Source organism: Amblyraja radiata, chromosome 16 (assembly GCF_010909765.2).
Source record: "Amblyraja radiata isolate CabotCenter1 chromosome 16, sAmbRad1.1.pri, whole genome shotgun sequence".
NCBI lineage: Eukaryota > Metazoa > Chordata > Chondrichthyes > Rajiformes > Rajidae > Amblyraja > Amblyraja radiata.
The window spans coordinates 1,857,795-1,870,621 of record NC_045971.1 but is presented as its reverse complement, the minus strand read 5'-3'; the positions used below and the strand labels follow the sequence as shown (position 1 = coordinate 1,870,621).

Below are 12,827 nucleotides of genomic sequence, written 5' to 3'. Positions count from 1 at the left end.
CGGGGAGAAGGTATAAACTCCGTACAGACAGCACCAGTAGTCAGGATCGAAGCCAGGTGTCTGGAGTTGTGAGGCAGAAACTCTACCTCTACTGATAAGCCTGGCGAGTGATAGGTGGATAGTGGGGGGGGGGGTGAAAGCTGGAAAGATGTTTCTTCTCATCTTGGTGTCGATGGAGGAATGGCCATAAGTAATAGGAATAGGAATTAGGCCGTTCGGCCCATCAAGTCTACCCCGCCATTCAATCATGACTGATCTACCTCTCCCTCCTAACCCCGTTCCCTTGCCTTCTCCCCATGGCCCCTGACACTGCAGTGCATTTTAAAGTAATCGATACTTGCTTTAAACGTTCCATGCTGTTCGGCCTTTTGTCTTGCAGGCAGAGCGAAGGCGATGTCATTAAGAAGGTGACGCATGTTATGAATTGCCCATGGCACCAGCATAAAGCAGCAGCCAAGGCCTTCAGGTACGGCTCCAAGCGCGAGTGAGGTCTTTCGCTGAGGGTTTACAGCACGGAGACAGGCCATTCGGCCCACCTGGTTGATACTGTCCCATCTGCTCCATCAGAGCCTAGCCGTCCAACCCAGGCGTCATAGAAGTGGAGTTGCAATCGCCCGGCTCTCTTCTCTCTCCTCCTACAGACAGGGCCGTCTAAACACATGGGGACACTGGGCAGTTGCCTGGGGCCCCACCAGCACAGGGAGAGAAGGAATAGGTGATGATTTGGGAGTCGGGGCATTTTACAGAGGGGCCAATTAATCTTCAAAAACCCCTATGTCTTTTGGGATGTGGGAGAAAACCTGAGCTCAATCTATGTCTTATAGAAACTTACAAAATTCTTAAGGGGTTGGACAGGCTAGATGCAGGAAGATTGTTCCCGATGTTGGGGAAGTCCAGAACAAGGGGTCACAGTTTAAGGATAAGAGGGAAATCTTTTAGGACCGAGATGAGAAAAACATTTTTCACACAGAGAGTGGTGAATCTGTGGAACTCTCTGCCACAGAAGGTAGTTGAGGCCAGTTCATTGGCTATATTTAAGAGGGAGTTAGATGTGGCCCTTGTGGCTAAAGGGGATCAGGGGGTATGGAGAGAAGGCAGGTACGGGATACTGAGTTGGATGATCAGCCATGTTCATATTGAATGGCGGTGCAGGCTCGAAGCCCGGATGCCTACCCGACTTGGTTCTATGTTTCTATGTAAGCCAGCAACCGAGTTCGCTGTTACGATTCTCTGTAATAAATCCCATCACTCCCCACACACTAGGGTCAATGTACCGGACCAATTAACCAACAAACCCCACGTCAAAGATGTGACAGGAAACCATCAGTCACATGGGGAAGGTGCAAACTCCACACAGACAGCACCAGTGATGCAGTGCTGCAGCTGTTGCAGTTGTTGCAGATGCTGCAGTGTGATGCTGCGCTTGCTGCATGATGTTGCAGTGTTGCAGGGCAGTGTTGTAGTGTTGCGGCCAGTTGTTGCAGTGTTGCAATTGCTGCAGATTGCAGTTGTTGCAGTTGCGGCAGATGTTGCAGTTGTTGCAGTTGCGGCAGATGCTGCAGTTGCGGCAGATGCTGCAGTTGCGGCAGATGCTGCAGTTGCGGCAGCTGCTGCAGTTGCGGCAGCTGCTGCAGTTGCTGCAGCTGCTGCAGTTGTTGCAGCTGCGGCAGTTGTTGCAGTTGCGGCAGATGTTGCAGTTGTTGCAGCTGCTGCAGTTGTTGCAGCTGCTGCAGTTGTTGCAGTTGCGGCAGATGTTGCAGTTGTTGCAGCTGCGGCAGTTGTTGCAGCTGCGGCAGCTGCTGCAGTTGCTGCAGCTGCTGCATATGTCGCAGTTGTTGCAGTTGCTGCAGCTGTTGCAGTTGCTGCAGCTGTTGCAGTTGCTGCAGCTGTTGCAGTTGCTGCAGCTGTTGCAGTTGCTGCAGCTGTTGCAGTTGCTGCAGCTGTTGCAGTTGCTGCAGCTGTTGCAGTTGCTGCAGCTGTTGCAGTTGCTGCAGTTGTTGCAGCTGCTGCAGATGTTGTAGTTGTTGCAGCTGCTGCAGTTGTTGCAGTTGCGGCAGATGCTGCAGTTCCTCGTCTCTTCTTCTGGCCAAGTCCACCCTTGGGTTTTGCATCTGCATTGACTCGCATCAACCTCTCCAATTCCAGCGCACAAAGTTGACCACGGTCTCGGAGCTCCAGCAACGTTGCTTGAATGAGTCTTGGCGAGTAACCGCAGGTTCCTTGTCTTTCAGATGGGAGCTGAGGAGGTGCTGTGATGCGGCACACAACTGCGTGGTGACACAGAGTAACATCCCGGCGGGCACAGAGGTGACCTATGAGGGGGAGCCCAAGAGGAAGATACGGATCACCCACCAGATCTATGCTTTGTTTCCCAAGGTGAGCTTGACGTTCTGTTTAGTTTTAGTTCAGCTTAGAGATGCGGTGCAGAAACAGGCCCTTCGGCCCACCGAGTCCGTGCCGACCAGCGATCCCCACACACTAACTCTCCTACACGCACACGCACACACACGCACGCGCACACGCACACGCACACGCACATGCATACACACACACTCACACTCACACACACACACACACACACGCGCGCACACACACACACGCGCACACACACGCACATGCATACACACACACTCACACTCACACACACACATACACTCACACACACTCACACACACACACACACACGCACACACGCACACACACACACGCACACACGCACACACACACACTCACACATACACTCACACACACTCACACACACACGCACACACGCACACACGCACACACACACACACACACACACACACACACACACACACACACACACACACACACACACACACACACACACACACACACACACACACACACACACGTGGGACAATTTTCCCACCAACTCACAACTCATCGACACTCTGGGGACGACCCACCCGTCTCTGGAATGTGGGAGGACCCAGGGGAAACTCACACTGTCACGGGGAGAACGGACAAACTCCGCACAGACAGCACCCGAGATCGGGGTTGAACCTGGATCGCCCGCACTGTGTGCTGGAGGTTCTAATGGCTTGCCGCTGTGCCGTATGCATCTCATGAGACGTTGCACTCCTTCAGGCCTGACCTGTTCACCGTCCCTGCATGTCATTGCTCCACCTCTGGAGATCCCAGCTCTTGAAGATCACCATAATCCATATCATTTTTCATAAGTCCATATGGGCTAGGAGCAGAATTAGGCCATTTGGCCCATCAGGACCATTCCAGCCATTCAATCGTGCCTGATCTGTCTTTCCCTCTCAACCCCATTCTCCTGCCCTCTCCCCATAACCCCTGACACCAGAACTGCTCAAGAATCTCTGCCTTAAAAGTACTCATTGCCTTGGCCTCCACAGCTGTCTATGGCAATCAATAAGGCTCTCCTTCCGTCTCAACCAGGGGTCGGGGGGTATGGGGAGAAGGCTGGAGAATGGGGTTAGGAGGGAGAGATAGATCAGCCACGATTGAACGGCGGAGTAGACGTGATGGGCCGAGTGGCCTGATTCTGCTCCTATCACTTATGACCATGAGCCTGCAACTTCCTGCCTCCCTGCCCTTGGTGTGGAGTTTTAGACAATAGACAATAGGTGCAGGAGTAGGCCATTCGGCCCTTCGAGCCAGCACCGCCATTCAATGTGATCATGGCTGATCATTCCCAATCAGTACCCCGTTCCTGCCTTTTCCCCATATCCCCTGACTCCGCTATCTTTAAGAGCCCTATCTAACTCTCTCTTGAAAGTATCCAGAGAACCTGCCTCCACCGCCCTCTGAGACAGAGAATTCCACAGACTCACCACTCTCAGTGAGAAAAAGTGTTTCCTCGTCTCCGTTCTAAATGGCCCACCCCTTATTCTTGAACTGTGTGGCCCCTGGTTCTGGACTTCCCCAACATCGGGAACACGTTTCCTGCCTCCAGCGTGTCCAAACCCTTAACAATCTTATATGTTTCAATGAGATTCCCTCTCATCCTTATAATAATAATAATAATAATAATAATAATAATAATAATAATAATAATAATAATAATAATAATAATAATAATAATAATAATAATAATAATAATAATATATTTTATTGTCATTGCACATAAGTGCAACGAGATTTGGTATGCAGCTTCCATCCGATGTCATAACTTCGTAAACTCCAGCGTGTACAAGCCCAGCTGCTCCATTCTCTCAGCACATGACAGTCCTGCCATCCCGGGAACGAACCTTGTAAACCTACGCTGCACTCCCTCCATAGCAAGAATGTCCTTCCTCAAATGTTGTTTGCTCGGGCGGGAGGGCGGGGAGTGGGTTGGGGCACCTTCCCCCTGGGGTTGACGGCTTGCTCTTGGTCTGCAGGAAACTCCCCTCCAAAGACAGAAGTACAAGCGATGCGCGGTCATCGGGAACAGCGCCATATTGACCAACAGCAGTTGTGGCGCCAACATCGATGCGGCCGAATACGTGTTCCGGTGAGTCTCACAAAGTCCGTAGTTCAGCTTTAGTTCAGGGATCATGATCGGCAGACGACCTACTTCAAGGGAAGTGTATATCGCATTTCTAACAGTGAAAGGCCTGGATACAGTGGATGTGGAGAGGATGCTTCCACCAGTGGGAGAGTCTAGGACTAGAGGGCACAGCCTCAGAATTAAAGGATGTTCCTTTAGGAAGGAGACGAGGAGGAGTTTTGTTAGTCGGGGTGGTGAATCTGTGGAATTCATTGCCACGGAAGGCTGTGGAGGCCACGCTGATGGATATATTTAAGGCAGAGATAGATTCTTCATTAGTACGGGTGTTAGGGGTTATGGGGAGAAGGCAGGAGAATGAGGTTGAGAGGGAGAGATATGATTGAATGGCATAGAAGACTTGATGGGCCGAATGGTCTAACTTTTCTCCTATCATTTATGAACATGAAAGTGAGGGATGGCCTAAGGAACAGCTCAGGCCTTTAGACTTTGGAGATGCAGCGTGGAAACAGGCCCTTCGGCCCATCGAGTCCACGCCAACCAGTGATCCCGCACACTAACACTAACCTACATAGAAACATGGAAAATAGAAACATAGACAATAGGTGCAGGAGTAGGCCATTCAGCCCTTCGAGCCTGCACCGCCATTCAATATGATCATGGCTGATCATCCAACTCAGTATCCCATCCCTGCCTTCTCTCCATACCCCCTGATCCCTTTAGCCACAAGGGCCACATCTAACTCCCTCTTAAATATAGCCAATGAACTGGCCTCAACTACCTTCTGTGGCAGAGAATTCCAGAGATTCACCACTCTCTATGTGAAAAATGTTTTCCTCATCTCGGCCCTAAAAGATTTCCCCCTTATCCTTAAACTGTGACCCCTTGTTCTGGACTTCCCCAACATCGGGAACAATCTTCCTGCATCTAGCCTGTCCAACCCAAGGATAAGGTTTCGAAGGATATGGGCCAAACGCTGGAAAATGGGAATAGTATTAGATCTTGGTTAACATGCAAGAGTTGGGCCGAAGGGCCTGTTACAATGCTTTGTGTCACCTTGACTGGAGGTAATCTCAGGAGTTTGTGGACTGAAGCGCTGATGTTTTACGGTCTCCAGGTGCAATCTCCCTCCCATGGGTGAAGCCTACGCCCAGGACATTGGAACGAAAACCAACTTGGTGACGGCAAATCCCAGCATCATTACAGAGAGGTGAGAGACCGTCTTCAACAGCATGGCAGGCACGGTGGCACAGCGGGTAGAGTCACGGCCTTACAACGCCAGAGACCCGGGTTCGATCCTGACGGCGGAGTTTGTACGTTCTCCCCGGGACCGCGTGGGTTTTCTCCGGGTGCTCCAGTTCCCTCCCACACTCTATAAGACGTACAGGTTTGTAGGATAATTGACTTTGATTTAAATTATAAATTGTCCCTAGTGTATGTAGTATGTCGGCATGGACTCAATGGGCCGAAGGGCCTGTTTCCGAGCTGTGTCTCTAAAGCAAAGTCTACAGACACTTGTCAATGATAGTCTTAAGGTGGAGATTGAAAGATTCCTGATTATGTACGGGTATCAGGGGTTATGGGGAGAAGGCAGGAGCATGGGGTTGAGAGGGTAAGATAGATCAGCAGTGATTGAATGGCGGGGTAGACTTGATGGGCCGAATGGCCTAATTCTCCTCCTTTAGGGCCTGCCCCGCTTGTTGATTTTTTCGGCGACTGCCGGCATCATATCAGGTGGGTCGCCAAAAGACATTTCAAAATCCAGCGGCGACAAAAAAATTTTTGCCACACTTGAAAAAACGCCGCGCGTCGATACGTAATTTACACGCCGCGTCACGCCACAAATTTTTCGGTGACCTGATACGTCAGTCAATTATGCCGGCAGTCGCCAAAAAAATCGCCGAGTGAGGCAGGCCCTTTTCACTTATGAACACGAAGGCAACAGGGCAGGCAGCATGTGTGGAGAACATGGATAGGTGACGTTTTCGGGGCGAGATCCTCTTTGGCAGAGAATTCCAGAGATTCACCACTCTCTCCTCAAACCACTGATTTACATCGGGGAGACCAAGCGTAGGTTGGGCGATCGTTTCGCCGAACACCTCCGCTCAGTCCGCAATAACCTACCTGAACTCCCGGTGGCTCAGCACTTCAACTCTCCCTCCCATTCCCAACCTGACCTCTCTGTCCTGGGTCTCCTCCATTGCCAGAGTGAGCAACAGCGGAAATTGGAGGAACAGCACCTCATATTCCGTCTGGGGACCTTGCGTCCGTATGGCATTAACATTGAATTCTCCCAATTTTGCTAGTCCTTGCTGTCTCCTCCCCTTCCTTAACCCTCTAGCTGTCTCCTCCCACCCTCCCATCCGCCCGCCCTCAGGCTCCTCCTCCTCCTCCCCTTTTCCTTCTTTCTCCCCCCCCCCCCACCCCCCATCAGTCTGAAGAAGGGTTTCGGCCCGAAACGTCGCCTATTTCCTTCGCTCCATAGATGCTGCTGCACCCGCTGAGTTTCCCCAGCAATTTTGTGTACCTCCTCTTTAGACCCTCTTGTTCATTAACAATTTGGATGAGACGATTCTGTGCGTTTTCTCTCCACAGGTACGGAAACCTCCAGGACAGGAGAAGGCCATTTTACACAAACCTGAGTGTCTACAACGAAGCTCTCCTCCTCCTGCCTGCCTTCTCCTACACCAAAAACACCGTCCTTTCCTTCCGCGCCCTCTACACCTTGCAAGACTTTCAGGCCAAGCAAGAGGTTGTCTTCTTCAACCCCTCTTACCTGAAGCATCTGAGCGACTTCTGGAACGCGAAAGGCGTACAAGCCAACCGCCTCTCCACTGGCTTGATGGTGACGAGCATTGCCATCGAACTCTGCGAAGAAGTGCGGGCTTATGGCTTTTGGCCATTCGGGGTGAATGTACACGGGCAGGTTATAGCACACCACTACTTTGACAATCAGCAGCCCAAGCCCGATATTCACTCCATGCCCTTAGAGTATCAGCACCTCCTGCATATGCACAGTAAAGGGATCATCAAACTTCAGATGGCTCAGTGTCAGACTGATCCATAGGACGGAGGCAACATTTAACGTCAGATCTGTAGGACGTTAGACTGCTGGCCAAAGTAAGATGATTGTGAAAGCAATGGCTCGGATAGCTTGACGTTCAATCGGGAGGGGTCTTTCAGGTCTAGTATTGCCTGTGGCTTGTACCTGTTGGTTGAGTGACGTTGATTTTTTTCTCCATTTGGGGAACATCTAGATGATTGGACTTGTTGGCCACCCAGAGATTATCGTGTGGTCATTGACAACTGACCAATGTTGGGAGACAAGTGAGGGCGGCCTAAGGAGCAGCTCATGGCTTTAGACTTTAGAGATACAGCATGGAAACAGGCCCTTCGGCCCATCGAGTCCATGCCAACCAGCAACCCCCAAGCACCAGCACCATCCAGCACAAACATTTACCATTTTTACCGAAGCCAATTAACCTACAAACCTGTACGTCTTTGGATTGTGGGAGGAAACCGGTGCACCCGGAGGAAACCCACGCAGTTACAGGGAGAACGTACAAACTCCATATAGACAGCGCCCGTAGCCAGGATCGAACCCAGGTCTCTGGCACTGTAAGGCAGCAACTCTGCCGCTGCATGCACCACCGTGCCGCGAACTCTGCTGCCGGGCCTGTAGGTGATAGGAAGATCTCAAGGTAGGAGAACACAAGGAACCAGCAGCATAGCCAACTTTTCCCTTTGCCTTCTCCGAATCTTGGGACTCTTTGCTCCTTAAGTGACATTTAACTGTTCCGTCCTCCAGAATTGGTGAATAATTTCAAAAAAAAAATTTTGGTAACTTTTCCCATTATACCCCAAAGCCTTTTACGGCAATTAAGTATTTTTGAGGCCTTGTAATATAGGAAACCCAGCAGCCGGGCATAACATAGACAGCTCCCGTAAACATATGTAATACTAGCCAGTGACAGACACAAAAAGCTGGAGTAACTCAGCGGCTACCACAGCATCTCTGGAGAGAAGGAATGGGTGACATTTCAGGTCGAGACCCTTCTTGAGACTGAGAGTCAGGGGACAGGGAAACGAGGGATATATAGACGGTGATGTAGAGAGATGGAGAACAAATGAATGTGCAAAAAAAGTAACAATGATACAGGAAACGTCATTGTTAGCTGTGACCTAGGTGAAAATGAATTATAGACAATGAGGCTCAACAAGACTACTTTGAAGCTGGTATGGCTTTGTGGGAGGGATGGACATAGAGAGGGGTGCAAGGGTTACTTGAAGTTGGAGAAATCAATTATCACACCACTGCCCAAGCAAAAAGGAGGTGCTGCTCCTCCAATTAGCGTTTGGCCGCACTCTTGACAGTGGAGGAGGCCCAGGACAGGAAGGTCAGTGTGGGAATGGGAAGGGGAGTTAAAGTGTTTAGCAACCGGGAGATCAGATAGGTTTCCGACATAAATATTGGTTAGGACTCAAGGAATAACTCTGTAACAGGAAGACCTTCATCAGTCAGAGTATTGAGTATAGAAGTTGGGAGGTCATGTTGCAGTTGTATAAGACGTTGGTGGGACCGCATTTAGAATATTGTGTTCAGTTCTGGGCACCATGTTATAGGAAAGATATTGTGGGAATCGAGGACCAGAGGACATAGATTCAAGATGAAGGGGAAAAGATTTAATAGGAATACAAGGGGTAACTTTTTTCCACAGAGGGTGGTGGGGGTATGGAACCAGCTGCCAGAGGAGGTAGTTGAGGCTGGGACTATCCCATCATTTAAGAAACAGTTGGACGGGTACATGGATAGGACAGGTTTGGAGGGTTATGGACCAAGGGCAGGCAGGTGGGACTAGTGTAGCTGGGACATTGTTGGCCGTTGTGGGCGAGTTGGGCCAAAGGGCCTGTTTCCACACTGTATCACTCTATGACTCTATAACTGCAAGATCGGAGATCGAAGCTATTTTAATAATTCAATCTATCATCTTGCTGGCATTGAGGGAGGGATTGTTATCTTGACACCATGTTAGTAAGCTCTCTATCTCCTTCTTGCAGACATCAGTGTTCCATGTCTGGAGTGGAGCCATCTGCAAACCTGTAAGTGCAGTTAGAGCTGAACTTGGGCACACAGTGGTGACTTGATTAGTACGGGTGCTGGGGGTTATGGGGAGAAGGCAGGAGAATGGGGTTAGGAGGGTCGGGTAGACCAGCCATCATTGAATGGCGGAATAAACTCGTTGGGCCAAATGGCCTATTTCTGACCCTTTCACTTTTGAACTTAGGAATGTAGAGGGAGAAAAGTCAAGGTCTAATAACACATCTTTGAAGGGCATCGGAGTTGAGATTCAGCGTGGAGGACGTTTTCCTGTCTATCCTCACTAATTTTGGTCAATGGGTCATGAAGTTGGTGTGGAACTGCAAAATAGGAAGAGGAAGCCATTGTACATCAAGTAGACCCATCTACAATGAATATACTGTCTACCTTAGTCAAAATATTCTTCTCCTTTGAGGCAAGCTCAGGAGAAGGCTGAGGAAACTATTCCCCCTTTCTCCTGCCTCCCGTCTTTAGATATGTGTGGGAAGGAACTGCAGATGCTGGTTTACATCGAAGATAGACACAAAATGCTGGAGTAACTCAGCGGGACAGGCAGCATCTCTGGAGAGAGTGATTAGGGTTGAGTCCCTTCCTCAGACTCTATATGGAGATTTGCTCCTCTAGAATGTTTTTACTTTAAGTCTGGACTTTGAAGGGAATAGGCAGAGTAACAGTGAAACTAGACACATGGAACCGCAGATGCTGGTGTACAGAAATAGGACACAGAGTGCTGGTGTAACCTGAAGAAGAGTCCCCACTCCACAAACGTCACCCATTCCTTCTCTCCAGAAGATGCTGCCTGTCCCGCTGAGTTACTCCACCATTTTGTGCCTCTCTCTGTGTATAGAATACCGACTCACACTGCCTGTGGCACAATAGGCAAGAAATCAAGTGCGTAAAGGGCCTGTCACACTTGGGCGTCATTTGCGCGTCATTTACGCGACAGGCCGGTAGTGACTATCGCGGGGAAATCGTCTAGCGGTACAACAGTCGCGCGCCAAGTGCTCTTGAGGGCCCTGCTTCTTTTGGGAGCCATTTGCAATGTCGTTGGTACTTAGTCCGATCTCCGTGGCAAGGATTTTCCCAGTGGAAAATTGCAAAACTACGCGCGCTTTATACCCGGTTTGGTCACGTGGTGCGGCGCTCAAATGGCGCGCCGACGGCGTACAGGCGGCGCATGGTTACTGACGTTGACGCACGGTGGCGCATAATAAATTAACATAGGCAACGTTCATGCATCACCGTGCGTAACTACACGTACGCCATCAGTGCGTCAGCGCGCTCAAGGTCACTCGGGTGGCGCGCGAGGATTTTGAACATTCCAAATCCTGGGGCACCGCGTGTCACTGCATACGCCACGACTCATCACCACGCGACATGCGCGCGTAGCGGCACGCCAACCAATTTTTAGGATGACGCGCGAATGACGCCCAAGTGGGCCAGGCCCTTAACGAGCTACTTGGACAACTTGCGTCGGTGAGCCCAGTTGCCAGCGGCTGTTCTCCAGCCTTCTGTTCAAAAAACGGGTTGGTGGCATTTGAACGTGAAACCACCAGGTTGATGTCAAGATGACTTCACGAGGGACAAATGCAGGAGACAGCAAACCTGTTCCCCACTAGGAACTCATGCCAGCACCAACCATCTAACCAAGCCATAACCTCCTGAACCTGCAAGCAATGGGCCTTCGATGGGAAACGCTGTATGCTGTTTCTCTGTCTAGATCGAAAGCTTGACTAAACTATTGAAGATTCATCACCTGAATGTATTATGGGATTGTTTTAAATATAGTTAACAGAATAAATGGAAATAAAGATATATTGGCCCCTGGAGGATTCGCTTGGATGGAAACTGGGGCAAAACCATGAGAGTGGTATCGGTTTATTATTGTCACCTGTACTAAGAAAAACTTCCTTGGCAATCGACCCAGTTAAATCGTACCACACAAAAGGATGTTGCAAGGGCTCGAGGGCCTGACCTATAGGGAGAGGTTGAACAGGTTAAAGGGAGAGGTTGAGCAGCGTAGGACTCTCTTCCTTGGAGCGCAGGAGGATGAGGAGTGACCTTAAACATGAGGGGAATAGATCGGGTAGGCGCACAGAGTCTTTTGTCCAGAGTAGGGGAATCGAGAACCAGAGGACATAAGTAGGTTTGCGAGGGGGAAAAGATTTAATAAGAACCTGAGAGGTAACATTTTCACACAAAGGGTGGTGGGTGTATGGAACGAACTGCTGGAGGAGGTAGTTGAGGCAGGTACTATCGTAACGTTTAAGAAATGTTTAAGATACCTGGATAGGACAGGTTTAGAGGGACATGGGCCAAACGCAGGCAGGTGGGACTAGTGTAGGTGGGACATGTTGGTTGGTTTGGGTAAGTCGGGCCGAAGGGCCTGTTTCCACACTGTATGGCTGAGTGTGATCAAGCCAAAACCACAAGTACAACAGGTAGCACAGAGAGAAAAATATCAGCGTGCAGTGCGACAGACACTATTTTTTACATACACTTTTTCCGTAAGGGCTGCAATGAAGTGTATTGTAAGTTAGTAAGTAAGTTTATTGGCCAAGTATTCACATACAAGGAATTTGCCTTGGTGCTCTGCCCACATGACATACAGTGACAGTTACAAATGACTCAGAAAACACTAAACATTAATAATAATAAAACATTAATGATAAAACACCATTGATCAAGCATGTGAACCAACAAATCAAAGGGAGGCTACAGATTTTTGGCTGTTGAGTAGAGCAACTACTCGTGGATAAAAACTGTTTTTATGTCTGGCTGTGGCAGCTTTGACAGTCCGGAGTCGCCTTCCAGAGGGAAGTGATTCAAAGAGTTTGTGGCCAGGGTGAGAGGGGTCAGAGATGATCTTGCCCGCTCGCTTCCTGGCCCTTGCAGTACATAGTACAGCACAGCACAGGAACAGGGCCTTCAGCCCACATGACGCCGTGAGGCAGCAACTCTACCGCTGCACCAATGTGCCGCCCAGTTGCTGATCCAAGCTGCGACGGAGGCCGATAAATATGCCTTGTCCAGTGCATCTGTGGAAGTGGATAGAAACATAGACATAGAAACATCGAAAATAGATCAGCCATGATTCAATGGCGGAGTAGACATGATGGGCCGAATGCCCTAATTCTGCTCCTATCACTTTTGAGCGCAGCGGTAGAGTTGCTGCCTTACAGCGCCGGAGACCTGGGTTCGATCCTGACTACGGGTGATGTCTGTACGTTCTCCCCATGGCGTTGTGGG

The 12,827-nt window shown here is 49.9% G+C and overlaps 1 protein-coding gene and 1 long non-coding RNA gene across 3 annotated transcripts in view; both read left to right on the top strand.

The window, feature by feature from the left end:
- LOC116981783 (alpha-2,8-sialyltransferase 8F-like) overlaps positions 1 to 9,038 on the top strand; it is a 50,961-nt gene extending 41,923 nt beyond the window's left edge. For both annotated transcript variants that reach the window (XM_033034865.1, XM_033034863.1), the window contains 5 exons: positions 380 to 466; positions 2,232 to 2,376; positions 4,374 to 4,486; positions 5,598 to 5,690; positions 7,076 to 9,038. In XM_033034865.1, coding sequence (XP_032890756.1) covers positions 380 to 466; positions 2,232 to 2,376; positions 4,374 to 4,486; positions 5,598 to 5,690; positions 7,076 to 7,547 — 910 coding nt within the window. In that variant the 3' untranslated portion in view covers positions 7,548 to 9,038. The remainder of the gene's footprint in view (positions 1 to 379; positions 467 to 2,231; positions 2,377 to 4,373; positions 4,487 to 5,597; positions 5,691 to 7,075) is intronic.
- Positions 9,039 to 9,321: 283 nt separating this feature from the next.
- On the top strand, positions 9,322 to 10,262 carry LOC116981782. The gene is made up of 2 exons (XR_004414292.1): positions 9,322 to 9,878; positions 9,914 to 10,262. It is a non-coding gene; the product is annotated as an uncharacterized LOC116981782 (long non-coding RNA).
- Positions 10,263 to 12,827: the final 2,565 nt, after the last annotated feature.